This window comes from Micrasema longulum, unplaced genomic scaffold, assembly GCF_059751315.1.
Source record: "Micrasema longulum isolate JH-2025_06_02 unplaced genomic scaffold, ASM5975131v1 h1tg001914l, whole genome shotgun sequence".
Lineage (NCBI taxonomy): Eukaryota > Metazoa > Arthropoda > Insecta > Trichoptera > Brachycentridae > Micrasema > Micrasema longulum.
In genome coordinates, this window is record NW_028279088.1 from 546 (window position 1) to 28447 (window position 27902).

The 27902-nt window shown below is 32.5% G+C and overlaps 2 protein-coding genes across 5 annotated transcripts; one reads left to right on the top strand and one right to left on the bottom strand.

The window, feature by feature from the left end:
- On the bottom strand, nucleotides 1–6623 carry Vdup1 (arrestin family protein Vdup1; the record flags this gene model as incomplete). The annotated part of the gene is made up of 4 exons (XM_088238531.1): nucleotides 6082–6623; nucleotides 4473–4589; nucleotides 2966–3183; nucleotides 1–183 (listed from the first exon to the last, which is right to left on the bottom strand). Coding segments are annotated over exons 1-4 (639 nt in total), but the record flags the coding sequence as incomplete, so codon positions are not given.
- On the top strand, nucleotides 1080–27490 carry LOC148273555 (structural maintenance of chromosomes protein 6-like). 4 transcript variants are annotated; one of them, XM_088238525.1, is made up of 17 exons: nucleotides 1080–1201; nucleotides 16829–17024; nucleotides 17329–17487; nucleotides 18295–18536; nucleotides 18768–19018; nucleotides 19097–19294; nucleotides 19373–19566; nucleotides 19654–20127; nucleotides 20524–20689; nucleotides 20771–20990; nucleotides 21066–21227; nucleotides 21890–22077; nucleotides 23824–23992; nucleotides 24077–24187; nucleotides 24719–24919; nucleotides 26293–26426; nucleotides 26858–27490. In XM_088238525.1, the coding sequence occupies exons 2-17, from the start codon at nucleotides 16856–16858 to the stop codon at nucleotides 26886–26888; spliced, it is 3069 nt and encodes a 1022-aa protein (XP_088094651.1). In that variant the 5' UTR covers nucleotides 1080–1201; nucleotides 16829–16855; the 3' UTR covers nucleotides 26889–27490. The 4 variants fall into 4 exon arrangements, with proteins under 4 accessions (XP_088094651.1, XP_088094650.1, XP_088094652.1 ...); XM_088238524.1 differs by lacking the exon at nucleotides 1080–1201 and adding an exon at nucleotides 16304–16670; XM_088238526.1 differs by lacking the exons at nucleotides 1080–1201; nucleotides 21066–21227 and adding an exon at nucleotides 16367–16670 and having other exon boundaries at nucleotides 26858–27028.
- Nucleotides 27491–27902: the final 412 nt, after the last annotated feature.

Genomic DNA, 27902 nt, shown 5'->3' on the forward strand with positions numbered 1-27902 from the left:
CTCAGTTAGAGCGGCTCTAGTACTCTTGACAGTAGTCCTAGATGAGTTGGATATGGTAGCGGAGACTGCGATGCTTTCCCCGGGGACGTAGCCCCCGCGGTCCAGAGCCACTCGACACATTAGGGCTCCACCCCCTACACACCCAACACCCAGACTGTGTTCCACTTCACAGCGAAATGCTTGCTGTAATATAAAAAACAACTTATATTTAAAATGTATTGAAAAGCTACAAAAAATGGCCTATAACATTTTATCCGGTTTTATTTTATGTATCTAATAAATATGTATTTTTTCATGCAAATTGTAAAATAGATTTTGAGGCACTGCTTTGATTTGATATGATCACAAAATGTTGTCATGGATCTCTGTTGAGTTGTTGAATTCACCTTTGAGTTCTGCACTGTTTCTTTTCATTGAACAAAATAATTTAACAATATGTTTTTACTATGGGATTTTATAAGTTTACAAATTCCTGTTTTAGTTATAAAATAATTTTGTTGAAAAATAGACATTTTAGGAAAAGTTTATTGCATATTTTTTTGGTATTGGTCATGAACATAAATTTGCCAAAGAAATACAGTGAAAAAAGAATTTATACAAAATAAATTATTTGTATAAAATTAAATATCATCATCATTCCCTTTCCGCACCTAATGGTGCATAGGGCACTGGAATGGTACACCAATCGCAGCATATTTCAATAAATTTTAAGGTGATCAGTCTTACGCTTCAGGCAGCAGTCCAGGGACTATGAAATATTCTAGTGTGAAAACACCCTTTTAAATAAATATTTCATATCAACCATGTCGGGAATCGAACCTGAGACCTCTTGCATGGTAGGCAAACGCGCTGACCATTACACCATGAGGCCAACTGAATTGAAAATTAATATACATAAAAAAAAACAGTTGTCTCAAAACACTTTCAAATTATAAATTTGTATGCTGAAACAACATTTTTATTGAATGCTTTTCATTTGAACAATTTTTATTTATGTATTTAAAAGAAAAACTATGCATATATTTTGTATCTTGTAACAGTCTGTTTTTTGTGTTAGTTATTTATTAATATTCCACACAGTGCTCTAGACATGGCGGAATTAAACTCATCCACCGGAGTGTCCACATGCGCCTGTGAGTGCCTATGACAGCACTACTACGCGGTGCTCACAGTATTATGTGAGTAATTGATTATCAAAAAGGTTCGTTTAAGTATTCATCAAGTATACCTTCTTTATATATTCATGGTCACTAACAAAATAAGTGCTTGAACTAATAAATAAAATATGTCAGTTTTGAACGCGGGGAAAGGGTTAAGTAACTTTACCTGAGTGAATTTTTTTTTTAACTACTTGGATGGAACAATATTTTTCAAAGCATTAGAATATTTAAAAAGTCATCATCGTTCCATTATCAACACCTAATGAGGCAGATTTGACTACGCAAACATCAATTTAAGAACAAAGTGATGAATTACTAAGCTAATTACAGCTTGCTAGACTTTTAATGTGATGTTTTTCTCAACTCCTCCAGGTTTAAAATTTTTAGAATAGTTGACAAGACAATCATGCATTTTTCTTATACCTACTGCATTCTAGAACATTTTATTTATTTATTTTTATTATACGATGATTTTGATCCTGCTGATCAAATGCTGCAATCCTTCAATGCAACTGGATGGGGAAATATCAGTGAACTATGACTCATTTAAGTATCTGGGAATACAAAAATGGAGAATGTGCAATGAATGTTAACCATTGAATAGGTGTGGGATGTATGAAATTCAGATTGGTAACAGGAATCTTGTGTGACCCAAAAATGCCCATGAAAGGAAAGGAAAAATAAAAAGTAAAAGGAAAGGTATACCAAACTATTGTTAGATCGGCAATTATGTATGGCTCCGAATGCTCGACTATATACAACTCCAACTCCAGGAAACTTGAAACATCAGAAATGCGAATGCTGAGGTGGCCGGCAAGAGTATAGTTAAAATATAAAATTAAGAGTTAACACATTCGTGGTAGCCTGGGTGTCCAGTGTCCAGTACATTAACAGTAATTTGGAAGAGAGACAGCAGAGATGGTTAAGGGGAAATAAAACGGAGACCACCAGACCATGCAATAAATAAGGCAATGTCTATAGATCTTCCCCTACAATTATCCGGAGGAAGACCAAACAACTCCTGGGTAACTCAATGCTCTAAAATTCTGCAGAGTAACGGCATAGATGAATATGACACCCAGAACCAAAGAATATAAAACCTAAGAACGAGAAGAGCGAACCCCAGCAGCCCACCTAATCAATGAGTTGGAACAGGCTAGATAGAAGATATGATTTCAATCAACTTTTTTTATTCTAAATAATAGATCAGAAAAAGTGCTGATGAAACATTTTAATTCCGGATTTAAAAAAAATATATTATTGACATAAATTAATAACAGGTTACTTTGATTTACTTAGTTTTGTAGACCAATTACTGGTTTCATCGCTCTTGCAACTACTAAACTAAGTGAAGTATAAATATATTTTTGATGATGTCAAATTATTAAACTATCAAGTTTTGTAAGTAATTTTTCATTTAGCCATAGAAATCTAAATGTCTTACTTATACTTCAAACATCATTCTGCCTTTACCAATTAAAGATATGAATGCAAAATAAATTGACTATGAATATTTTTTTGACTTTTAACCACCTATTTACAAATAACAAATATTGTTTTTTTTTTTCAATCGAATAACCCCCTAAGCCTCTATTTAGAGGCTTGTCAGCAGGTAGGAAAGAGGTGATATGGAAGGAGGCAGTGAAATATACACAACACCCAGACCAATTGAGAAAAAATCTTTCTTGGATTTTTTTCTTGCAACTGGCGGGAATCGAACCCGTGACGCCTGTTTCACAGTTGGCAGTCTAAGCAACTGCGCCATGGTGCCTGTCATGGTCTAAGGCTTTTAAAAATTTACTTACCGAAAGAATAGGCGGTTCCATATTTAAATCAATAGGGTTCATCACTATGAAGACTTGTTGATTCTTATGGGTCAATCCATTTGGTTCTCGTAATGCTGCTTTACAGAAATATTGCACCCATCCATGCTTCCCGAGGAAGGTAGATGGAAGGCCATGAGGAAGACCAAGTTTGAAGGGGAAACTATGGATCCCGGGAGAGAGCAGTGATGGCCCTTGACCTGTGAAACAGCATGATTAACTATTATTTTATGTCGGTTCATTGTGTGACAAAATATAATTCTTAGTACCTAAGGCAAAACAATTTTTTTGTTATTTTGAGAACACTATGATTTTTATGGATTTAGATTTTTGGAATCCCTCTTTGCTTTTTACATATTTGTAATGTCACATTTTCGTTCAAGTTGTTCAATGAAATTTGTGGATTATGCTAGGATTATGCTTAGGTCAAACTGGCATTTATGGTTACTAATTTGTAAATTAACACTTTAAAGAAGTTTTGACTTACAACACAATGTGTATGTATTGTTATTTAGAATATTAAAAATATACAATTTCTGGTAGCACTAAATATCCTCATTTTTTAGTTTTTATTCTTATTTTGACCCAAAAAGTTCCGTATTGTGAGATAATTGATTTGTTGAGAAAAGCCTGGCAAAAACAACAGATTTATTTATTTATTTATATTTTTACATTGTTTGTATTCTTTTTTATACAGAATAATGTTCCCTCACTGGGGTGTCCCGTGCCGAGGGAAACATTTTACAAAATGTGAAACATGCCTAAGATTAGCCATTTAACAAAGTTAACATAATAATAACAATAAAAAAAACGTAATTCATCCAATTAACCTAATTATCATTAACATAATAAACAATAAAAAACTAAAACAATCATAAAAAACACAACCAATTTATATAGACCAATAGAACAAATTTCATAAACAGTATACACATTTTACTTATTTGGCTTGATCCACTCATCGATCCGTTTGCAACCCACCTACACTATTGATTGCTTAATAGCAATTTTATATTGTGAGAACTTACTAATTGTCCTTATGGATAATGGAAGTAAATTGTACACTTTAACCGAGTAGTAGGCCAATCCTCTTTGACCAAAGGTTGTATTTATTTTTTATTTTTTTGCAGCATCAGGGTGGAGTATCTAGTAACTCTTGTATTTGTAACGGAAGGTAGAGAATAATGTTTACGTGCGTATAGTAACAAAGCTTTTACATAAAGTTGTTTTATAGATTTTACATTAAGATTTTCAAATATACCGAGGGAGCTAGTTCTGATTGGGACTCTTAAGATAATTTTGGATATCTTTTGGAAACAATATACTTACAGTAATTCTGTCTTTTTTTTCATTTCTTAACAGTTTCACAACTAAACCACTTCAAAAAAGTACAATAATACATTTTTTAAACGTCATAGTAAATTTCTTCAGTATTCAGATTTTTTCTAATTGTTAAAATGTATTTATAAAAAAATACTTATAATATTACCTGGTTCTCCCAATAACCTCATACGGAAGTCTATATAATTTTCTTTGTCATATATTCTTTCTTGTCTCGCTGTTCTAACTCGTACCACTCCTTCTCCCACCACATGGAAATGGAGGCCTGGAAAGTTAAAATTAAATCCAAGATAAATTTCATTATTCAACTAAACCAACCAACAGTGGGTCACACTAGCAGGGTGGGCGATGTATCAATTTATTATATGGCAAATCAAAAGATATTCATGAATTCAATAAATATAGGGTAACACACATAATAAGAGGCCTTTGTTTGATTTCTTACATATCCAAATACTCCATACAAATGTGACATTACGGATACAAATCCATTAAATTCAATTAAACCTCGACATGACTGGATATCATTTTTAAGAAGCAATGTATATATGTGTGTGAATGTATGGTTATGAATGCATTACAAGTGCCCCGACTCAACACGGATTTTCTAGCGAGTCGGAGCAAGTTCACAGACATAGGTCGTTCCTGATTGTGTCGCTATAAACTATGTCTCTGTCCTTAACAAATGTATGTATAATGTAATTAATAAATAAATAATAATAAATGTTTAGAGCTGAAAAATTAACCTAAGTACTTTAAAATTATTCTCCTATATTATCTCAATTTGATGTTTAATAGTTAGTTAATTAGTTTTATATTCTTATATAAATTTCAACGCCCATAGAGCTTTTACAGATATTCACATGGATGTCATCCACGCAAACAGCATATGTTGAAAGAAACACAACAAGAAGATAGCATGGTATATTAAATAAATAGAAAATAACCAAAAATATAAATACAGTACCTAGGTATGACTATATTGTGACTACATTTTTAAGTTAGATCCTAACTTCACAAAATAATCACAATTATAATCTGTCAAAAAAGCGATTCAAACTATATTAAAAGGATTGTAGACTCAACAATGTTTGAGTATGTCCAAATGCTTGCAGACTGTCTGAATTTCCTCCCTAGGGAGTTATTCATATTTAAATTTATTTCAACAGAGAATACTCAAACATTGTTGAATTAACTACCTGGTAAAAAAAAGTATAAAATTGGAAAATTGTTTTCAAGCGTTGCCTAGTAGGTGATTTGGTTCAGCCGGATGAATTCACCCGCGTGATAAAGGTTTCAGCTCTTTTACTTCACAAAAGTCAACAGATGGAAGAGTTGAGGATGAATGTTACACAGTGTGTAAAGTGGCCACTTAAACCAGCCAATGGCAGGTCATAAGCCCTGAAAATGCCTAGACTTCCATATCCCCTTCTCAAAAATGTTTTCCCTCTCTGTTGAAATAAATTTGAATTGTAAACTGTTTACAATTTTGGGTAAGTAAATAATGTGTCTAGGTAGCTCTTCTGAATAAATTTTGCAGAACGTAAAAGCAATCCGAACCATTTCAAATTAAAAAATAACAAGTATGCAAGGTCAAGACAGAAACCCGACATTTCTTACTGGAATTATGTATTTTATTAAACCGCGGCTCGGATTGGTGTGAGATTTTGTCTTTAGATATATCTTCTGATCAGAACGAGTGGGAAGGTTAGTAAAGTGCGGAAATGGAAAACAATAAATTTAAATAATGTACACACCCAGAGCAGGAGTGTCATCTTGCAGCTCTATAAGCACCCTTCCTGACAGGAATTGTCCAGGGAAATATAACAGCGAGGTGTTGTCAAATAGTATAAGAAACTTTAATAACTTTCGAGGCATGTTTAAATTTTACAAAACTTGCCCACCAAATGATGCCCGATTGCATATCAACATAACCAGTTTCAAGGACTTTTCCTTAGCAGTATGACTGCATTATATACATTCACGGGTGAACAGCTTTAGGTTTTGTCACAACTTTTGACTAATATTATTATTAACGCACGCACTTTCCGGTATTTTCAATTTTCTAAAATTAATAATATCATAGCTACTAATGTCAATAAACACCAAATGACTTCACCGAATTTCTTTTGCGACTGCTTTCAGTTCTTACTAGAAATATATCGGGGTAAATGGATTAAGTATTATTATGCGGTTAATTTTACATATTATTTGTTAGTTCACAACTTTCGTATGTCTTTAAAATTTAAAAGACAAATTTCGCGACGCGAGCTGCTGGCGACCCGACAAGACTTCAAAATCATCGAACATTTGCTACAGGTAGATAGTAGATAGAGGTTACTACTTACTACAGTCGAATTCTCTTAGTAGGCTGTTTCACGATTTTTCACAACTTGGTGTACCTTACGTGCAGTACAAAATATTTATCTACCTTTATTTGTTAAACATTAGATATTTTGTATTATTTATTCATACGCCCTACGGGTTTTTAAATTCACTAGTAATACATTTAAGTGCAGCAGTGTAACATATAAGTATATACATTAGGTTAAAAGTAAGAATAACATAAGAAAAACTAAAAGAAACAATAATAAGTAAAAATGAGGAAATGTAACCACATAAGTAAATGGGTATACAGAAAGATATTTAATACATTTACATATTTAAACATACACACATACATACATACATATGCCTACGCACCCATACACACCCCCACATACACATATACATACATGCATATATGTATAAATATACATATTGTTTTAGAGATATATAAAAATAATAAAGAACACTATTAAGAAATTTTGTACAGATTAACTTATAGCCTTTAAAATACTTAACTTATAATGATATAAAGACAAACGAAATATATCAACTTCACCATACTTGTTTTATTGGTAATAAGAATTTTATTTGTGGAAAAACTTAATTTAAAAACTAATTTTAATATCATGTTCATGCTTTGAAAAAGTTTGGGACCTATTTTTTCTATTGCATCTTGAAAATAAGATTCAAGCTTTCGGATAAAGAATCCACTACATACGAGTATTATATTGGGAATTATCCCGTCATAGGGATATGTTTTACATTTAATGAAGTATAAAACACGAGGTAATCGCAAAGTAGAAAATACCCATTTCATAAGGAAACTTTGGCAGTTGGAATAATCGATGAGGGAAAATACATGAAGAAGATGACCATTGGATTGACTTCATTATCGATGTCCTCAAATAAAATACTGAAACACTGAGAAGATTGTAGTTTTTAAAAATGTATTTAGTTAGATATATTCACTGTTTTCTAGTTGTTAAAGTACAAACCGAGCGTTTATTGTAGATTAAAAAATAAACCTTCAGATTGCATTTATTTATTTATATATTAATACATCCTTTGTCTTTTTATCTTGTTATAAACTGTGTAATATGCCATTCGGACATAGAAATCTGTGAGTGCTGTCAATGGAAATATATTTTTATGGAGTAACTTGTGAAAGACTGAGTTTTTCGGTGGGAACACATTGTGACGGGGATCATGGAGGAACTCCTTAGCGACTTTCCTTGAAATCTCCATGCTCCCAGTCCAAAGCGTCACAACAGTTAATTTCAAATCATTTTTTCAGAAAGTCATTGAAACTAGTTCATTCGTTCCATGATCTCAAATAGTTAATTACATTTTATCTAGTGAAATGGGGAAAAATCATGTTAAGACCTACATAAATAAGATTATTTTATATACCTAGGTATATTAAAAATAATATGAAAATTTTCCCACCAAAAAACAGCTACTTTGACTAATTTTAAAAACGAAAACCACAAATACATTTTTTCATAGGTAGGCATTTCAATACCTCATACATGCGGGTATCTAATATGTATTTACAATATTTTGATTATCTCCAAATGTTTGTAAAGAAAGACAGAATGGCGAATGTTACACAGTGTGTAAAGTTGCCATTTAAACCAGTCAATGAATGTCATAGGCCCTGTAAAAGGGGAAAACTTTCATATTTCTAAAGAATGTTCTCCATCTCTGTTGTAATTTATTAATCTATATTTGTATCATGGACTACCAAAAAAAGTTATACTGTACTTTGGCAGCTGATGTGATTATTTTTACCTGTTTCAGGGTTGCGTAAATAAGTTTTGGTTACATTTTATAAACATAATTGTATTTTCCATTCCGTCTGAAGAGGGGAATCTTTTTGGCTCAGCTAAAGTCAATCAATCCACGAAATAAATAAAAATATGCTGGTAATAATTTAATTTAAAAAATCAATCCACCCTAGGTATTTTTACCGAGCCGTGGGGGTATTTATACGATCAGTCTGAAATGGCGAGAGTAGGTAGGTCACTTTTTGACGACTGTCCTGAAATGTTTATATTTTCAAGATACCTATACGATAGTTTACGTAGCTGGCATTGAAGAGTTGTAACTGTCCTGTAGGTACTGATTACCGTAGGTACTAGAGTTTGTAAAAAAAAATGAAACTGCTGATTTTAAACAGTTACCCTTTCGAAACACCTAAAACAGTTTCACAAAAATAAATTAAATCGTTTAAAAAAAAGTAAATCCCCAAGCGCAGAAGTAAATACAAAAATAAATTTCGCTTAGCGTGAAAAACTCAACGCCCCGCGCACTCCGTACCGTGCTTCGCCATAACTTCAAATCTTTATCCATAAAACCTGCCTACTCGTATTGTAATATCTCATGGACGAACTACATACACATATTCGCATTAAATCTCCCCGGCCCGTCTGCACTCCACCCCACACCCGCGCAGTCGCGTGATCTTGTCCATCAATCTTAAAATTCGAAATTTTAACGGACCCCCGTTCCCCTCCCCCGAGGGGTTCCTCAGTGCACTAAACTGTTATTTTTAAACGTCTTCACGAAACAGCTTAATTTGTGAAACGGTAACTGTTATTGCTAGTTTTATAAAAAAAACAAAATGCCCATCTCTAGATTATATCTCGTCACAGATTATTTCCTGTGCAGTGTGCACGTCCTTTGTCCCCATTGTCCATGACAGCAGTTGATGGAGTTGAAAGCAGTTGATAGGCATTCCGATAGTCAAGCATCCAAGTGCATCAAAAGTGCAGCAACTGGACAGATATTTTTTTATGTTTAGAAGCGGCATTATTTAGGGATCTATATGTAAAAGTTCATCTATTTTTTTAATGAATATGTATAGATAATTTATACCGAAGTTTGAGTGAGAATGTGAAAGAATGAAGAGACGTAGATAATATATAATACCACTTCGCTCTTCTAAGGAGAGAACACATTACATTAATTGACATAGGTACCACATCGTTCATCATCAATTTATTTTCAGTTCAATGCGTCAGACTTTGGAATGAGCAATCTCCTAAAATAGAAAATGCACCCTCGGCCGGTTTTAAGAAACGCCTTAAACATTATTATATATTCTTAGAACCCTAACCTTCCTTCACTTCTTTTTCTTTTCAGAATCAACTTCCTGTCTCCTTCCAAACTGATGAGGTAGGTACCTGATCCCATTTTCCTCATCATACAGATAATGTATTGTGTAGGTACCTATTCCCTACATAATATTTTTTCATTAATAACATTGTATATGCAAGCACTATTTTCTTCTTCTTCAGCCTTGCCTTTTCCAAACATTTCCACACTTTCCTATCCCCTGCTTTTTTCATCTATGTTCTACCGGCTATCGAGGTAATGTCGTCAGTTCTTCTTTTTTTTATGGCCTTCCAATACCTATTTTATTTGCCCATGGTCTCCGTTTTATTATTCTGGGTGTCCATGTCCACCTGTCGCCATTTTGTCTCGCCCACTGTTAATTTAATATTGCTGTGTAATCCATAGGTATATGCATATATATGATATCTACGACTCTGGTTCGACGCCTATATGTATTTTAGACATGCATCGAGCCTGCTAAAAAAACACCAGTAATTTTTAATGTACCTACAATTTTTTATCAATTTTCCTTTAAACCAGTCTGTTTTTTGGTTGGATGAAAGATTTTGCGTTTGGCAATAAGCCTGCCAAAGTGCACTTAAAATTTCTACTTGAAGTCTTAAATAAATTAATAATATTATAATGTTTATTACAAATTTCACAAATATGCCTATAGGTACCTATTTTGCAGTATCTACCTTGTATCTATTCTAACTTAAAATGTGAAATTAGCACATGCATGAATTTATAGGGTGAGAAGTGGGTAGATAGGTGTACATAGTATCGTCTTATAGCTTCCAATACTCTCTGGTTACCCCTGCAGGAAGCTGTGGGACGATTAGAGAGTACCTAGGAAATAATGATGAAAAATAATAAATACCTACTAAGTTTACGCAGCCCTGAATTCTAATACTATGAAAATGTATGCACACACACACATATCGCTAGCCCAAAGCAACAGTGAGATATCTCTAAAGAACATATTCTCAGATAATCGGACTTTGAGGTGTGTAAAGGGTCTGACACTGAATTAAATTATTAGAAGTATGAAGATTATGAATACTTACTATTTTCACATAGGTTAAACTATCTAACTTTAATATTTTGTTATTTGAAAACATCCATTCATATTCTGCCATATCTCTAAATCGGAAATTTCGGGTTTATCTCACTGTTACTTTGGGCATATATATAATATGTACCTGTATATTATATTAGTAATATATTATTAAGTAACTATTGGTAAACTGGAAAATGTCTTGACTCTTGTGTAATGTTAAGCACCAATATGTAAAATTAGGTACATAGGTATAATATCATAAGACAGTGTTCATCATTGTGAATGCATAGCAATGCAGAGAAATTGGAAAGCAATAGTAGGTACCGATCAAAAGATTATTATTGTCACATCATTGTGTCATAGTCATTTCATTAGTGATGCAAAATATAAAACGAACACAACGCCGCGCCACTTAACGCAAAATTTCAATACCTAATTTAGGAACACAGCATTATATAAGTAAATATGCGATGTATTCGGAATATTTGCGTGGGAATATTGTTAGCTTTAACATTCTGCTTATGCAAAGTTTAAATCTACCTACGTATCTAAATGTATACACATCATAGGTACCTACTTATTATAAAACAAGGTCGAAAATTAGTTTCCGATCGTGCATAAAATAGCCAGTACCTAATAATAAATTTACTTTTGCCCTTTTACAACTCTCTTTCCATTTTATCAGAATTAGCTCCCTCGGTATATTCGTAAATCTAAATGTAACATCTATAAAACAACTGTATTTAAAAGCTCTGTTACTATACGCACACAAACATTATTCTCTACCTTCCATAACTTCTTTCACAAATACAAGAGTTTCTAGATACTCCACCCCGATGATGCAAAAACAATTAAAAATTAAAACAACCTTCGGTCAAAGAGGATTGGCCTACTACTCGGTTAAAGTATACAATCTACTTCCATTATCCATAAGGACAATTAGTAAATACTCACAATATAAAATTGCTATTAAGAAATGGATAGTGAAGGTGGGTTGCGCACGGATCGATGAGTGGATCAAGCCAAATAGGTAAAATTTGTGTACTGGAGGTATTTGAAATTTGGTCTACAGGTCTATAAATTGGTTATGTTTTTTTTATGATTTAGTTTATATTACTCATCATGTTAGTGATAATTAGGTTTAATACTCGTATATTAATTACGTTTTTTTATTTTTTTATTGTTATGTTGACTTTGTTAAATAACTAATTAAGGGCATGTTTTACTTTTTGTAAAACGTTTCCCTCGGCACGGGACACCCCAGTGAGGGAACATTATTCTGTATAAAAAAGAATACAAACATTGTAAAAATATTAATAAATATAGGCTCGGGATTCTCTCAAATGGCAAAAAATCGGATAATGCCAAAAGCTAATGCGTTTTGTTACCGAGGGCCAACGGTATTTCTTCAATGAATGTTAGCAAATATTAGTATGTACCTACTTACCGACCTTTTGATGTCTACCGGTTTCGAGACATGCCTATCTCTGTCACGCCATTAACACGTAAACGCGTATTTTTTTATTCCACCATTTTTTCGGATCGGAGGTTGTGCACCTTTAAACAACTGGATCAGCACCTCCTAGAAATATGAAAAAAATCACAATAAAAAAAAAGTTTAACATTATAACTATATTTTTACACTAGAAATTGCATTAGGTTTCTACCTATCTTTAATGGAGAAAGTGCTTAGAGATAGGAAAATAGATGTAAGAAATCTTAAGTTATTTAAATTGACGAATTGATAAAAAAAAACACCCAGTTCTAAATCATTATTCTTTGCCATCGGAATGAAACATTAGATGCATAGTGTAATTCATCAAAGTACGAAAACGTTCGTATCATACCATGATATACCTACCTACTTAGAGTAATTATACGCGTCGCCTATACGGATAAAAAACATTCTGTGATTATCAACCACAAAGTTAGCTACACTTTACAGCAATAGGTAGGAACAACGGATCGTAGGTATTCGGGTCGAGAATTGCAAGCGCAAACCGAAACTGTCGGTTACACTTTTGTTGTTAAACTAAAACCAAACCAAAAATTGGGGAACGCTTTTTTTCTATGCAAATTAAGCGGGAGCGAATTATTACTCAGTGATGATATATCTAAACGCATGTAGGTTCACTATGGGAAAAGCGGAATATAATTTTCCGGGACATAGAATTATCGATGGGATTGAAAAAAAAAGATTACCTTAAAAAATCATGTTTTAAGTAACTCAATATTTTCAAAAAAGTATCATAATAGATTAGCTTATTTACGAATGTAGGGTACTACATGATTTGGTTTAAGGGTTCTAAGATTTTGAAAAATCTTCTAATCTCCTTCTACATAATCGCTAGAACCTCTCGTTAGGTATGTTTCGTGCTTAATTTAATTTAATATTGTATATGGTAAATACCTAACTAAAAAATCAAATATCCATATGTATTGCCACGCGAAGTTTTAAAACGATTCCTACTGAAATTATTGAATTATCGTAAACCAAAAATAGGTACAATTGAGTTTAACATTCAGTTGGTTGATTATGGCATTGGCTGATATGATAAACAAGATTGGCATTGGCTCATTATTATCCCACGGTTAAATATTGCAATGCGGCAACGCGTTGGCGGATGGACCATTCCACTGAACTTACCGGTCGAGCCTACGCAGTAGGACTTATTAGTTACTTCGCTTTGCTTCACATTTCTACAGAAGGGAAAATTTACAAACACTATTTACATGGCATTTTACATAGCTATAAAAGTACAGGTAAACGTCGTTTTGCGCCGGTTTGCTGATTTACAACTACACCGGTTTGTGCCAGCGTGGGATTCCCTGGTTCGGCCAACATCAGACGACGAGTGTGACAGCAAACACACTTTTACACGTTGTTTTATTCTATTACCATGTACGCGAGCAGCCTATTGTGTGTGTGGAATTGTTTCCGAGTTGATTTTCATTTTGTTTTGAAGAAAAATAAAAAGATATGATTATATTTTTTCATTTTATTATTATTAAAATTAAAAGAATATTAAAATATTTGTAGTTTATGCTATGAATCAGCAAAGAAGGAAGCAGAAATTAAAGAAAATGAAATTGGATGTTTTTTTAAAAAAGGTGTGAGAATTTAATTTAGTACCGACGAACTAGTGAGTGTATATTTATTATAAAAAAAAACATTATTTATATAAAGGGATTATTATTTATTTTGTAAATGAATTTAAACTGTATTTATTAAATACACTTCTAATTTATTTGGAATAAATAAAGGATATACATTTAATAAACATGATAGATTGTTATTAGAATTTTTACACGGAACCTAACCTTATATTTGTGTTCATTTTACGCCGATTATTTTACGCCGGTGTCTCTCGGAACGGAACCCCGGCGCAAAACGACGTTTACCTGTTTTATAATTAGACAAAGTTTGGACGATGTACCTATTTCGTTGAAATATTTATCAATATTATTATTATTAGATACCGTCTACAAAGAATCGGACATAGCTAGGTTTAGGTACCTACTCAAAATATTTTTGATTCTACCATCACTCGTATATGTGAAACATCTAACAAGAAATCTGTATTCAACACTCCATAGAATAACAGATAAACGACGTTTTGTCTCTTTTTTTGCTATTTATCATGAAATCAAATGCAATTTTCCATTTCTACTTTCCTTCATTCATCTTTCACCATTCCTTTTCAATTTTCGTTTTTTTCTTCCCATTATCTCCTTGTTTTGCCTATATTTTAAAAATTTTAATATACGGTATATTTATTATTTATATAGTTTAAATCGTCGTCGCTTTATTTTAGTATATTTAAGTGAATACACATTATTGGGTGACAGGCCCTACTATTTTCATCTATATTTTTTTTATAGTCATTTAATCTGTACATCTGTTTGCATTCGAAATAAATAAAATGAAATATTGTAACGTCAAATGCAAAATAAATAATTTTATCCTCTACTATTATACATAAATTTACCTACGGAGGATAGAAATATAGAGAAAAGGCTTGATAGATCATGATGACGGATATCGCCTTGCCATTTGCCACAATTAGGTCTCCAGTACTGCAGCCTTCTCCCATGAGCAGGCCTGTCAGTAGGCGGCTCTCGTCCATGGTTGCGCTGCAATCACACAAATTATCATCACCAGAGAGGTACCCTCTCTTTGGAGATTTTTTTTTTCGTCGTGTAACACCCCCCTTTAGTCTGTTGAGGGCTCTCCATAGGTAGTAGGGTAGATGTTCACCTCCTTGGATACCCTCATGTAAATCCATACACGGTCTCACTCCAAGATCCTGTTGCCACAGTTCCTCTTTACGTGATTGTGAGGATTCAGTTGGGAGGTGGCTTTGATAAAACTGTTTCTAGATCTCAGACGAGAGGCCATTGGCTGGTGGTGGTGTAGGGGATGTCTAGGATCGTTGGTTTATTTGTACCTCTCTGCTTTTGCAGCTGTCCGACATCGAATGTGCGGTGGAGCGATTCCGATGATTGAGTATATTTTATTAGTCGGTGTTGGCTTGAGGCGTCCTGCTACTATTTGAACCATTTTGTTCACTGCTATGTCCACCTATTTAGACTGGGCAGATTTTTTCCACACTGGACGCGCATATTTCGCTGCTGATATACACCAGACTTGCGCCGAAGTTTTAAGTATTGATGGCATTGCACCCCATGTGGTCCCCGTGAGTTTACGTATTATATTATTTATTTCATATGCATTTTCCTTAGTTTGCATGCAATGCGTTGATTTTCTATCTTCAAGGTATTTAAATGTTTTTCAGTGTTCTATCTTCTCTCCCATCCATTCTACATTCAGCTCTCTAGCAGCCCTCCTATTCCTCGTGTGAAATTCAGAAAGTTGTGTTTTTCTTGGGTTTGGTTTCTGGTTATTTTCCATATAGTAGTCTCCAGGTGTTCGCAGGGATTCAGACAGATTTTCCTCAACCATCTGAAATGTGTCCTCTTGGGCAGTTACGGCTGTGTCGGCATAAATGAATTGTTTGGTTTTTAAACCAGTGCTGGGTTGGTAGATTGTCTTCTCTATAATAATAATAATAAGTTGAGTATCTACTAAAAAAATGCATATATTTTTATAATGAAAAATATGTACAACTGAAAAAAAAAATGAAATTAAATATTGGAGATTAAGAAGACCTTTTGAAAAGAGAATATAACATATGGAAAAAAGTTAAGTACCCACTTAAAAAATATGAATAACTGTATGCGTACTTGAGAAGAAGCATTAATATTGAGGAAGCGAGGTCTGTATACAAATTTAGAGTGATATGGCGTTTTATCCTCTGCCTACTCCTATTGTAAAAAGACGTGTGTTTTCTGTATTGTTGAACCAATATCTACGTCTGTGTTGACGAAATCAGTCGGTGTTGGTCGAGTCTTTATTTCTTGTTTGTAGTCTATGAAATGACGTCTATTTCGTCTACGTGCTTCTATGAGTCTGTGGTCATATTGCTTTTTTTACCATATTTTTCTGTCTATGTTCCTGTTCCAATATTATTTTTGCTCTTGGCCGTTGCGTTTTTGAAGTCATAGAACATAGAAGTAGCATCATCTATCTAACTTCTGCATTGTTGATGTTTGAGTTTGAAGTTGACATTTGGATTTTGGAGCGAAAACTGTCGAAATAGAAATTATATTTTTTTATGAATTAATAATCAAAAGCAAGTCAACCATTCATTTGTTCTATTTTCACTAAACGTCAGTGATATTATACTCGTCAATGCTTGTTTGATGGTACTTTTGTAAAGTAAGGAGGCTACGAAAATGTCAGAGGATACTGAAGGATTAAATTCTATAAGAAATGACCCTGTAAGTTTTAAAATGTTGTTTCTTATTCATTAATTATTATAGATATATTTGTCCAATATAATATGGTTAAATTTTCTGTCACTGACATGTTATTTTAAAGAAATACTTACTGACATAATATTATACAATACTTATTATGGAAATAAATCTTTTCGCAGGGAGAAATTGATGGTGCAATATTGAGTATGCATATTCGCAATTTCTTTTGCCATGACAGCTTAGAAATAAAGTTCAATAAAAATATAAACTTTATCGTGGGCCGCAATGGAAGTGGTAAGAGTGCCATCCTCACAGCACTCGTCGTTGGTCTCGGATGTCGAGCTACTGTAACCAACCGTGGAACATCTTTGAATGGTGAGAGCCGTATATGGATTTTAAAAATGTATTCAAATGTTTTTTCCTATTGAATATGGTAAAATGTAGTCTCTGGAAAAAATATTGGGCATAAGTACCCAGTTTTTCCATCTCAAGTTGTCTAATTCTGGGCACAAAAATATTTTTAACCAAAAATATATGATTTTACGCATACTAAAACCAATTTTGAAAAAAACTACAGTCCATTACTTTCATTAAAAAAGTATTATTATAACCTGTATGTAGTTTTGTTATAAGTTAGAAAAATAAATTAAATGTTTGTGTAACAATTTTTTTTTTTTAGCATTTGTAAAAAAAGGCACAAATTCTGCTCATATAGAGATAAAGATCAAGAATAGTACTCACAACGCATATAAACATGATGTTTATGGTGATATTATAACCATTATACGAACTATCAATGTATCTGGTGGTTCTTCATATAAAATCAAGAGTGAGCAAGGTAAGAAATATGTATGAAATGTTTTCACTCAGTATGGTACTGTAGTTCTGCGAATGAGGAACTTCAGCCGTATGGAAAATTGGATACAACAAATGTTTTCTTGCGCGCGGTAAAAATTAAAGCATTAGATAATACTGCAAAGTTTCTTGAAAATGTATGAAAAAAAGAATAATAAATATTTTAATAAAAACAAACTACTTTGAACGATGTCACTAGTTCATATTAATCAACCTATGATAATTGAGTTGATAAAGATTTCCGGTTTACGGTAATTCATCAGACCAATCGGCAGAACTGACCGAGAAGAAGCAAAAGAGAACTTGAGACGTCGCACGCGGAGTACTTCAGAAATACAAAACTTTAAAAAATCATATTGCGGATAATGCAATACATTTTTTAAAAAAAAATTGGCTTAGTTTAATAGTCTATTCACAAATAAAAAAAATAATAAAATCCACTTGCTTCCTCATTGTGTTTTAACCCTTCAGGTGCCACGAGTGAGATATCTCGCATGTGGTACAATAGGTCATTTGGATGTAGATATTTAGAATATGTTTTATCGCTAATTTAACACACTGCCTAAAATGAATAGGAACCATTCCACTTTTGATTCTGCATGATATCCTCTAACAAAACTTATCCCTATTTACAGTATTTTTCTTTCCCAAAAGCTTTCCAAAATCTGTTGAATATGTCTGGCATTTTAACGGTCAAAGTGCATATGAGATGATATATTGCACGAGCGGTTCTTTAAAATTGCCCAGTATTCGTTACGGAAGTTTTATTTTTTTTCTTTATCGTTTTCAGGGACTATTGTTTCTACAAAATATGATGATGTAGCGATGATATGTTCCGTCCACGATATTCAGGTTGATAATCCAATATGTGTCTTGAACCAAGATGATGCAAGAAATTTCCACGCCTCAGACGCTAAAAAGAAATATTTGCTGTTTAGAAAAGCTACAAATATGGATGTCATGGAAATCAATTATAAAACCGCCCTTAAAAATTGTATTCAAGCTCAAGCCACCCTAGAAAAAAAAAAACAGGTTTGGAAAATCAATATCTTTATTATTTAGGCTTTAAAGCACGTCATCTCTACTTGATTATTTTTTTTACACGAATTTTATTCATTCTAAAATTAAAATATTTCGTAATCAAAAATATAATAACAATCGACTTTTTTCCCCCCTTCGACCCCTTTTCCGGTGGGATTTTGATTTTAGTCCATTAATTTATCAGTATCATTGTTTCATGTACTTTTTAAATTTAATAAATAGGCTTTTTCGGAACTGGAAAGAGAATTGCAGCAGTTAAAAATGAAATTTGACGAAATGCGATCTAGTGATGAAGTCCAAGCAATTCTTAGATCTCTAGAAGACGAGTATCATTGGTGTGAAATTGTAGAACTCGAGACTATTTTAAAGCAAATAATGAAACACCATACTAAACAAGCAGCCAAAGTTGATAATCTCACTCAGCAAATTACAAACTTAAAGGTGCAGGACAGAGAATATAAAGTCAAAATTTCGTAAGTATTCTCGTCAACAATGATGTTTTTCTGTCATAAAATTTTATTTTGCGTCTTGACATTTTATTGAGTTTTTAGGAATCTAAAAGAAAGTTTAGAGAAAGTGGCTGTTGAATCTGCAAGTAAAGATGCTGATTTTGCGGCGGCAATAGCTAATCTCCAAGAGCTGCGACTTAAATGGAAAACTTGTTTTCATGAGTTGAAACGAAAGAAAGAACACATTTCTCGTGAAAACTCTAAAGTCGAAGATTTAGCGAGGGAAGTTTCAGAAGCAACGTATGTATAGTTTTTTTTAAACTTTATTTCTATATAATCAGTTCTCTTTGTTATCTGTCAATTTTATTTTCTGTACAGAAATATTAATTTAGCTGAAGAAAGGAAGTCAACTCTTTCAAAAATATCTGATATAAAAGAAGCGCACTCAGAAGTAATAACGAGAAAAAGTACTGTTGAACATGAATTGGTCCAAACCCGTAACGCCATAAGTCACGAGCAGACCAGTCTAACTAATGCTTCCAGGAAGAAAGATAATTTTCAAAACACACTGCGTAATTATTAATTAATTTTCTGCTTTTAAAATCACTTGAATATTATTTTTAGTTTTTACTCTTCATTTTCTTCTTTCAATATTTTAGGTCACACTAAAGCTCAATTGAACGAACTTAATGTTAGAGGAAAAGATAATTTAGCAGTATATGGAAAAAATATGACTGACTTGGTCGCATTTGTCAAAAGAGCTCATGTGGACGGACAATTCAGTGAAATGCCCCGCGGTCCTATTGGCTCATACTTAAAGGTTCGAGACAAAAAGTGGACAAACGCTTTGGAGCACATAATTGGTGGATCTTTAATGACCTTCTGTGTTAATAATGAACAAGATTCGCGGTGTTTGTTCTCCATTATGCAGAATGTTTATGGAAATGAACGAAAACCCACAATTACAACCAGCCGTTTCTATAAAAAAGTTCATGATGTATCCAGTAAGGCTGTTTTAGCTCCTTCAGATATGTCCAGCGCACTCGACTGTTTACAAATTGATGATGCTGTTGTCGCTAATTTCCTCATTGACAATATTGGCCTCGAATCGATTCTTCTTGTCCCTACACACGGTTAGTATTAAATATCATGTATATTTTATAATACTATATCTAGGTGCTTATAACATATAATAATGTACCTTTATTAGATAAATATTATTTCTTATGATTTTTAATAGTACTCAAATGTAATGAAATAACTTATATTTTTTATTATCATTTACATATCTTGAAGTTTAACATGCATATTAGATTGGTACATTAAATTTAATCAATGAATGCTTCCACCTTCGTCATCTTCCGTCAATCATGTTCATCTTAATAAGTATTTATTTCAAATAGAAAAATTATCCCAACGCATCATAAATTGTTTTTATATTTTATGATATATTTAGACAAAATATTCCGTTTTTATTGGTGTAACTTTATTGAGTTTGTTAAAAAGCTTATGTTATGATCCTGTTGCAGATATGGCCACCTCTTTGGCTTCTAATGAAAGAAGGGTTCCGAGGAATTGTAACAAAATCGTTACGTTGGACCAAACTGAATTTTACCCCGCCCCAAACTATAGGTCGTACGGAGGAGCTGGTCGCCCATCCCGATACTTGCAAGTTAGCACAAATGATAGGAAAATGTGAGAGTAAATATAATTTAAGTTATGTGTGTTATTAATTTGATATAAATTTCACATTTGATTCCAATGTTTTAATTTCAGACAACTCCAAACAGAATTTAAAAATACAGAAGTGTTATTAGCAGAAGCTACTGTATTATTTCAAACTCTCAAAAACCAAAGTGATAAGCTCAGCAAACGAGAAGGGGAACTAGACATTCAATTGCAAAAACTTCTGAGGGCTCAAAACAAGATAGAGGGAAAATTATCATCCCTGGAATCCAATCTCCGCGATATGGAAGGTGGTCATATCAAAGTTTTGGTGAGATCCTGTACATTTATAGCAAAATTATTACAACGTATAAAGACAACTATTTAAACGCATTTATTTTTATAGACCGATGAACTAAACCAGGCAAAAGAAAAGCTTGTGGCTCTAAAAAAGGAAGAAAAAATATTGACAGAACAAGAGGAGACACTTAAGATGACTGCCAAGAATATAGAGTCCAAGGTCTCTAAACTGAGACAAGAAAAAGATGCACTTCACATGACTTTAGATGTAAATAGACATAAATATTTACAATATCTTATTGTCTACTTCGTCAGTACATCACGTTTCCGTCCATGGAAATATTTGCATAAGTGTTTTGTCTTTAAGGCTGTAGTCGGGTAAAATGAGGAAATCATACAATTTTGCCACATTCATAGTTTTTTTTTTAATCGCCTAATAATAAAAAATAAAAAAACATAAATTAAGTAAAAAAAAACATTTTTAAGGTATTTCTATTAAAAAATATACTTAAAAATTTTATGTAACAAAAATATTTATTTTTATTACCTGCAGATTACGCCATTTCAAATTTTGACTAAACTTTGGGGCGACGATTCTCATATAAAGACCAAGTATTGAACTAAAATTTGTTGTAATGATTTAAAGATAATAAATTGAACATGAAAGTGGCCGAAGGAAAATTTTTTTTTTTTAAAGAAACACAAGTATTTTAAATCGCATACATTTTTGTGGCATTTTCCTTTATTTTTATGTAAAATTATGCCTTCGGTAATACTTAAAAAAATAAATTGTTTTTGAAATATTTTAGTTGAAACCCTTTTTTATAGAATTATATTATCTTTTTTTTTTTATGTGCTAAATTGAAATTTGACAAATCGATATTCAAGGCATTCTACGATATTCTATGATATAAACTAAATTTATTACAGGACGATCTTAATCAAGAACAGATGAAACTAGACAGAAACATATCTGAAATGAATTTGATAACCCAGACACTCAGTGACGAACAGTTAAAATTTCAAGCTCTTAAAGGGAAACTTGAAAGTCAGGAGACTATAGTTAGTGAAAAGGTGAAAAAAGCAGAACAACTCTGTTCTAGAATTGACAGTACCAGGTGAGAAATTTTGGTTAAAAATATTTGGAGATAATTTTTAATTGAAAATATATTCAACAAATAAGTAGTAATCAGCAAAAATAAGTACCTACATGTAAAATCAATGAGTTCACTCTTGTAAAAAAAATCTATAAATTTGAGGCACTTCAGAGAATATGCGGTGGAAAGTAGTTTGATGAATAGGTTTTTGTGTCACTCTCTCGCAGATGCCTTCTCGATACTTTGTGAAAAAGACAACTGCACGTCGAACTGATTATGTCTAACTAAAATCAAGGTCTCATAATCCCGATTTCCGCACCCCAAAGCGGAACTGATTTTGCAGTGTTTTTCAACCTTTATGATTATGCAACCCCTTTACTAATAAAAAAAATCTGGCGACCCCCCAGGACCTTAATTTTATTATATGTACTACTTCTGTGTTGGTAGTTTCAATGATGACATCTTTAATTTTCTTTTTATTAAGACCATATTATTATTTTTATTTATTTACATATGTCAAGTGTAGGGAGCCAGTGCAGCGGGCCGTCATATCAGCAGCAAGATCTGTAAATCTTACATAATAATATGCTCCTGCCACCGACGGCATGCTTGAAATATAATTTTATTCGCATAACATTGACGTCTTCTGTATGAAGAGAACAGAAGAATATCCGGAGCTGGCAAAAGAATAATTTATATCATTAGTGGCATTTGCCACATCCTACGATTTAACTAATTGTTGAAAAAAAAATAGGCGCAACCTTCTCACTAAAATTATTGTAGTCTAGTACCTAAAGCCCTCGTTTTTTACTTTTATCTTTCTTGCAACTGCGACCCCCCCGGGGGTCGGGACCCACATGTTGGAAAATCCAGACAGAAAATACGGGAATACATTTGTATGAAGAAAAATCAGAGCACGTTTCCTCTATACCTTTTTTCAACCCGGGTGTTCATTAAAGTATCCACGAATTTCAAGATTTTTTTACACTTGTACCTACCGAAATTCAAAAGCGGCGAGTTTATTTTTTAACTACTGGAACCCCTAAGTATGTCTCTATTTCTTTTATAAACATCGGTAATCATTCTACAGAAAAGTTTGTTTTTAACTTTGACAGCTGGCTTCTGGTTGGATTGTTTGTTTTGGAGCGAATTCCTGTTGTCCTTATAAATGATATGTAAGACGAGTTTTAAACATATTTCAGTAAAATTAAATTAATTTAATTGAATAAAATGTTGTAAGATAACAACATATTTTGAATTAATTTTATCCGTTAATTATCAGTTTTGAGACCCATTGTTTATAAAAATTGAATGTTAAATAATTTCCTAAGTATGAAAGAAAAAAAATCACTAAAAATACAAAATTAAAAAAAAAATATTTTAGTACACACGGAATAAAAACTGATTTATTTGTCAACTTTAGAATTAATTATGGTCTGAAAGGGTTAGGACTAGAGATGAGATTATGGGACTTTTAAATGGCTCTTGTTAAAATAACTTCTAAATACTCGTATATAATTTGCATATAGTATTTTATACACATGACATAATATTTACATTATTAGAAGAGTGTTTAACAATTGAGCATACAAACAATTTTAAAAATCTTTACAAATGTTTATGTAGAAATTATAATATAGTACATATTTATAAAATGATATTTATTACTGAAGATATAGATTTCATCTGGTTATACAATAACAAACACAAACAAAATAATAGTATCAATTAAAATAAATATGTAGCATTGTCACATTACATTTCCAGATCAATGGATGTTATCATCACTGAACTGAAAAAAGTTAAGTCAAAGTTGAATTCCATGCAGAAGAGCGGTCCATCAAAACAACAAGTAGCGGCAACATTAATAGAAAAACAAAAATTGCACAAATCTACTTCAAAAATGATTAGCCAGTTATCTTTATTGATAGAAAAAGTGAGAAAAAATGCTTATCAAGTAAACCATTTAGTTTTAAGTATTTAATCATCCCATTTTACTGATAATTTTATTTGTTTTTAGTTAGAAAAAGCTGTCATACATCATTTAAACAATGCAATAAAGTTACAGACTTTAATTGCAAATCGTGTCCAGTTTTGTTTTCAAATGATTCTTCATCTCAGAGGATATTTGGTATGTTTTTTACATTTCCACTTTCCAATATTTAACTAATTAATGATTTTTGCGCCATGTCCAGACGGATAAAGAACACAGTTAAATAGAACCAGAACCCCGGATGAGTGTTTTCGATTCGATGACTGCTCTCAGGTAAAAATCGAGTGGAATTATTTCGAACTTATGTCCGCCTCGTTGTGAAGTGGTTGGTGCATTCGCCTACCATTCTCGAGCTGGCAGGGTGGACATGAAATACTGATTATTAAACTGCAATATTTCATCGTTCCTGGTCTGGCACATGAAGCTCACCAGCGTACTGATCGCCTTACTTCCGTGCAACATATGGTGGAGTGCAGAAAAAGGAATGATGATGATGATGAGTGATTTTGTTCAATCATTTGACTGCAACTAAATAAAAGTATTTGTGGATTTCGGTTTAATTTTCAATTGCATTTGACGCTGTATAGTTTCCCTACATTCTTACTACATATTTAGAAGCTAAATAATGAAAGCGACATTTACTAAATTGTTAATTGTCATTTATTGTAGGGCTCAATTGAGATAAATAATGAAAAGAAAGTTCTGGAAATTAAGTGTACGGGGCGAGACTCGGCAGCCGTAAGGTCAGCATCCTCCACCAAGTCCTTATCTGGTGGAGAGCGATCCTACGCGACGGTTGCATTCATTATGGCACTTTGGGATTGCATGGAACTGCCCTTCTACTTTCTCGATGAGTTTGATGTGTTTATGGTATGTATTAAATGTCGGCCCCGTGCTGTAATGGTCAGCGCGTTTGCCTACCATGCAAGAGATCTCGGGTTCATTTCCCGATATGGTTGATATGAAATATTTATTTAAAAGGGTGTTTTTACACTAGAATATTTGAACATAGTTATGCAGAAAGCAGCCAGTCCATAATTTTGAAAAAATTAGAAATTTGTGATATCGGGTGCAGTAAGGTCAATTCTATGTTCTGCTAAAAACAGCCAGACCGTTTTCATACAAAATAAACTGTAATAATCACCTTCAGAAAATAGTGTCGATCACAAAAATGGCATTTCTCAATTTGCAGAAAACACCCACAGCACTAGAAAAATCTTACGGTACTTTAAAAATCATTAAAATTGGTCAAATACATAATTAGATTCTTGTTTGTAATATAAAAAAAACTAATGTATTCATTCTTTATCATTTGTCAAAGTCAAAAACATTCTAACTGTTGTAAAGATTTGATTATTCACTCTTTTCACAAAGGTGCTATTATCTCAGTTTTACTTTTCTATGGCTGGCTGCTTTCTGCATAACTACGTTAATTTCATAGTCCCTAGACTAGTTAGTACCTGAAGCGTAAGACTGATCACCTTACCTTCATGTAACAAAATTGATCAAGATACACTGCGATAGGTGTACCAACTCAGTGCCCTATGCACCATTAGGTGCTGAAAGGGAATTATGCTGTTGATTAAATGTTTACATATTTTTTATATAGCTAAAAATATAATTATTATTTAGTATGACTTACTGCAAATATGAATAATTTCCCTAGAATGTTATCTAAAACTTAGTACTGATCTTAATAAACATTAATAATAATTTTCTTTTTTAATATTTTTTTAAAGAATAACCCACTAAGCCTTTTTTTTGGAGGCTTGCCAGCAGGTGCAAAAGTGAGGATCTGGAAGGAAGTTATGAATAATACACCACAACACCTAGACCAACTGCACTACAGCGCCTGCCGCCTTAACCCTGTTTAATTTCTCGTGTTTCTTCATTTTCCAGTGTTTTTTTTTTTTTCTTTTTTTTTTTCTATCCATGTAGCTGACATCGAACTTAATTTAGAGTTCTGTAGAATATGTCATAGGTCAGTGACATAAAGTATAATCATTTGATGTGTATTACTCTAGAGGTCTAATCCACAGGGCTTACATTACCTATTACTGTAAATTTTTCCATATCCGAAGAATTAAAAAAAAAAAAGATATCCATTCAATCCATGTTGTCGTTACTGATTGAATATTTATGAGTACGATCCTTACAAAAGATTTCTTGTAATTTAAACTGAACAGATAATAATATTATCATTGAATATAGGTTTTTCATTCATTTTTTTTTGTGTATTTCAGGATAATGTGAACAGAAAGACAACCATGGATCTCCTCATCAATCATGCACAACAAACATCCAATAGGCAATATGTCTTCCTCACTCCCCAAGACACATCTATTCTGGTTCCAACAGATGAAATAAGAATTCACAAGTGAGTCTAAACATTTTGCAGAAATCCTAAATTAATATCCCATAGTAATTTGTATGTTACTAAGACTCTTTTAGGTTTAGACACCAGCATATCTCACCAGTGTGTAAATTGTTTTTTTAACCCACGCCTTATGTATTTCTTACAAAAATATAAAAAAACAAATTCACTGGTAACACTGGTTCATTGCAATATTTTTTAGTCCCAGAATTAGCGCCTAAAGGCGCAAGACTGATTATCTTGCCTTCGTGTATATTATAAATGATTGCTGATATGTTGCGATTGGAGTACATTGTGCCCTATGCGACATTACGTGTGGACAAGAGACTGATTTTATTTTTTACAAATATACTCCTTAAAGTCTCTATGTTTATTTTGTCTAATGTTTGCGATATCCACATCTACACGACTCAGAAGTTGTATTTTTGTTACAGATTAGCTGATCCAGAAAGAGGAACAAATTAATGGCTGAACGTTTGTGGAGCTCAACAGTTTTTTATATCTGTTATAACATTCATTATTTGTAATTAACAGACATTCTTGTTTAACTTTCTTTATTTATGTTGTTGTTTTATACTTGTATTTATCCAATAAATACATATTTTAAATGTGTAGAACACATTATTATCATTTATGTTAAGTACCTAACTTATTGAGCAAAATTTTGCTGAAGGGTTGAATCTCTTTTTGAATTTTTTTCTCAGTAAATAAATATGTAATGTCTAATTTTTAAGAACTTTATAAGTTTTTAAAGAATTTACTTGATGTAATGTGATTTGAAACTGTAAATAAAACAATCTAATACTCCACTCACAATACTTTTGTTTTATATACAAGAGATACACGAAAAAAATCAAGTTAATAATTGTACTTTAAATATGAGTTTTATTTTCGTAAAAAATAATAAGTCATATTTCCAGTTAATGTTTATATAATGTTTTCAAAGATAATATTATTTATCAATTAAGAATACTAATATTGTGTAGTAAAATTGTTGTAGTTTCTCAAACATAGGTAATTTTAAATATTAATGTAACATATTGTACATAAATACAGTAAATATTTTATAATTTGTCATTTTTTTTATTTTACTCGACTTTTTTTGAAATTATTTGATTAATGTATTACCACACATTTTCCTGAGAGAATGCATACCTATGATTGGTGCACGAATGTTGAGATTCATGCAGTATACGAAGTTGAGGAAAGGGGTGCTGCATTATTTTGGGCATGTCAAAAATCGTGAAAAAATATGTGCGTGCATAAGATGTATGAATGTAGAGGAAACGAGGTATGTATGCAAAGACACAGTAGTGGGGCGTTCTATCCTCTCTGCCTACTCCTACGGAGAAATGGCTTGATGTTTGTTTGTTGATAGAGATTGATCATCTTACCGTCATAAAAAAAATGATGAAGTTACCTTTATAAATATGAACCTAGCCATACTTATTTCAAATTTTCTTTTTGTTCTTTTAGCAC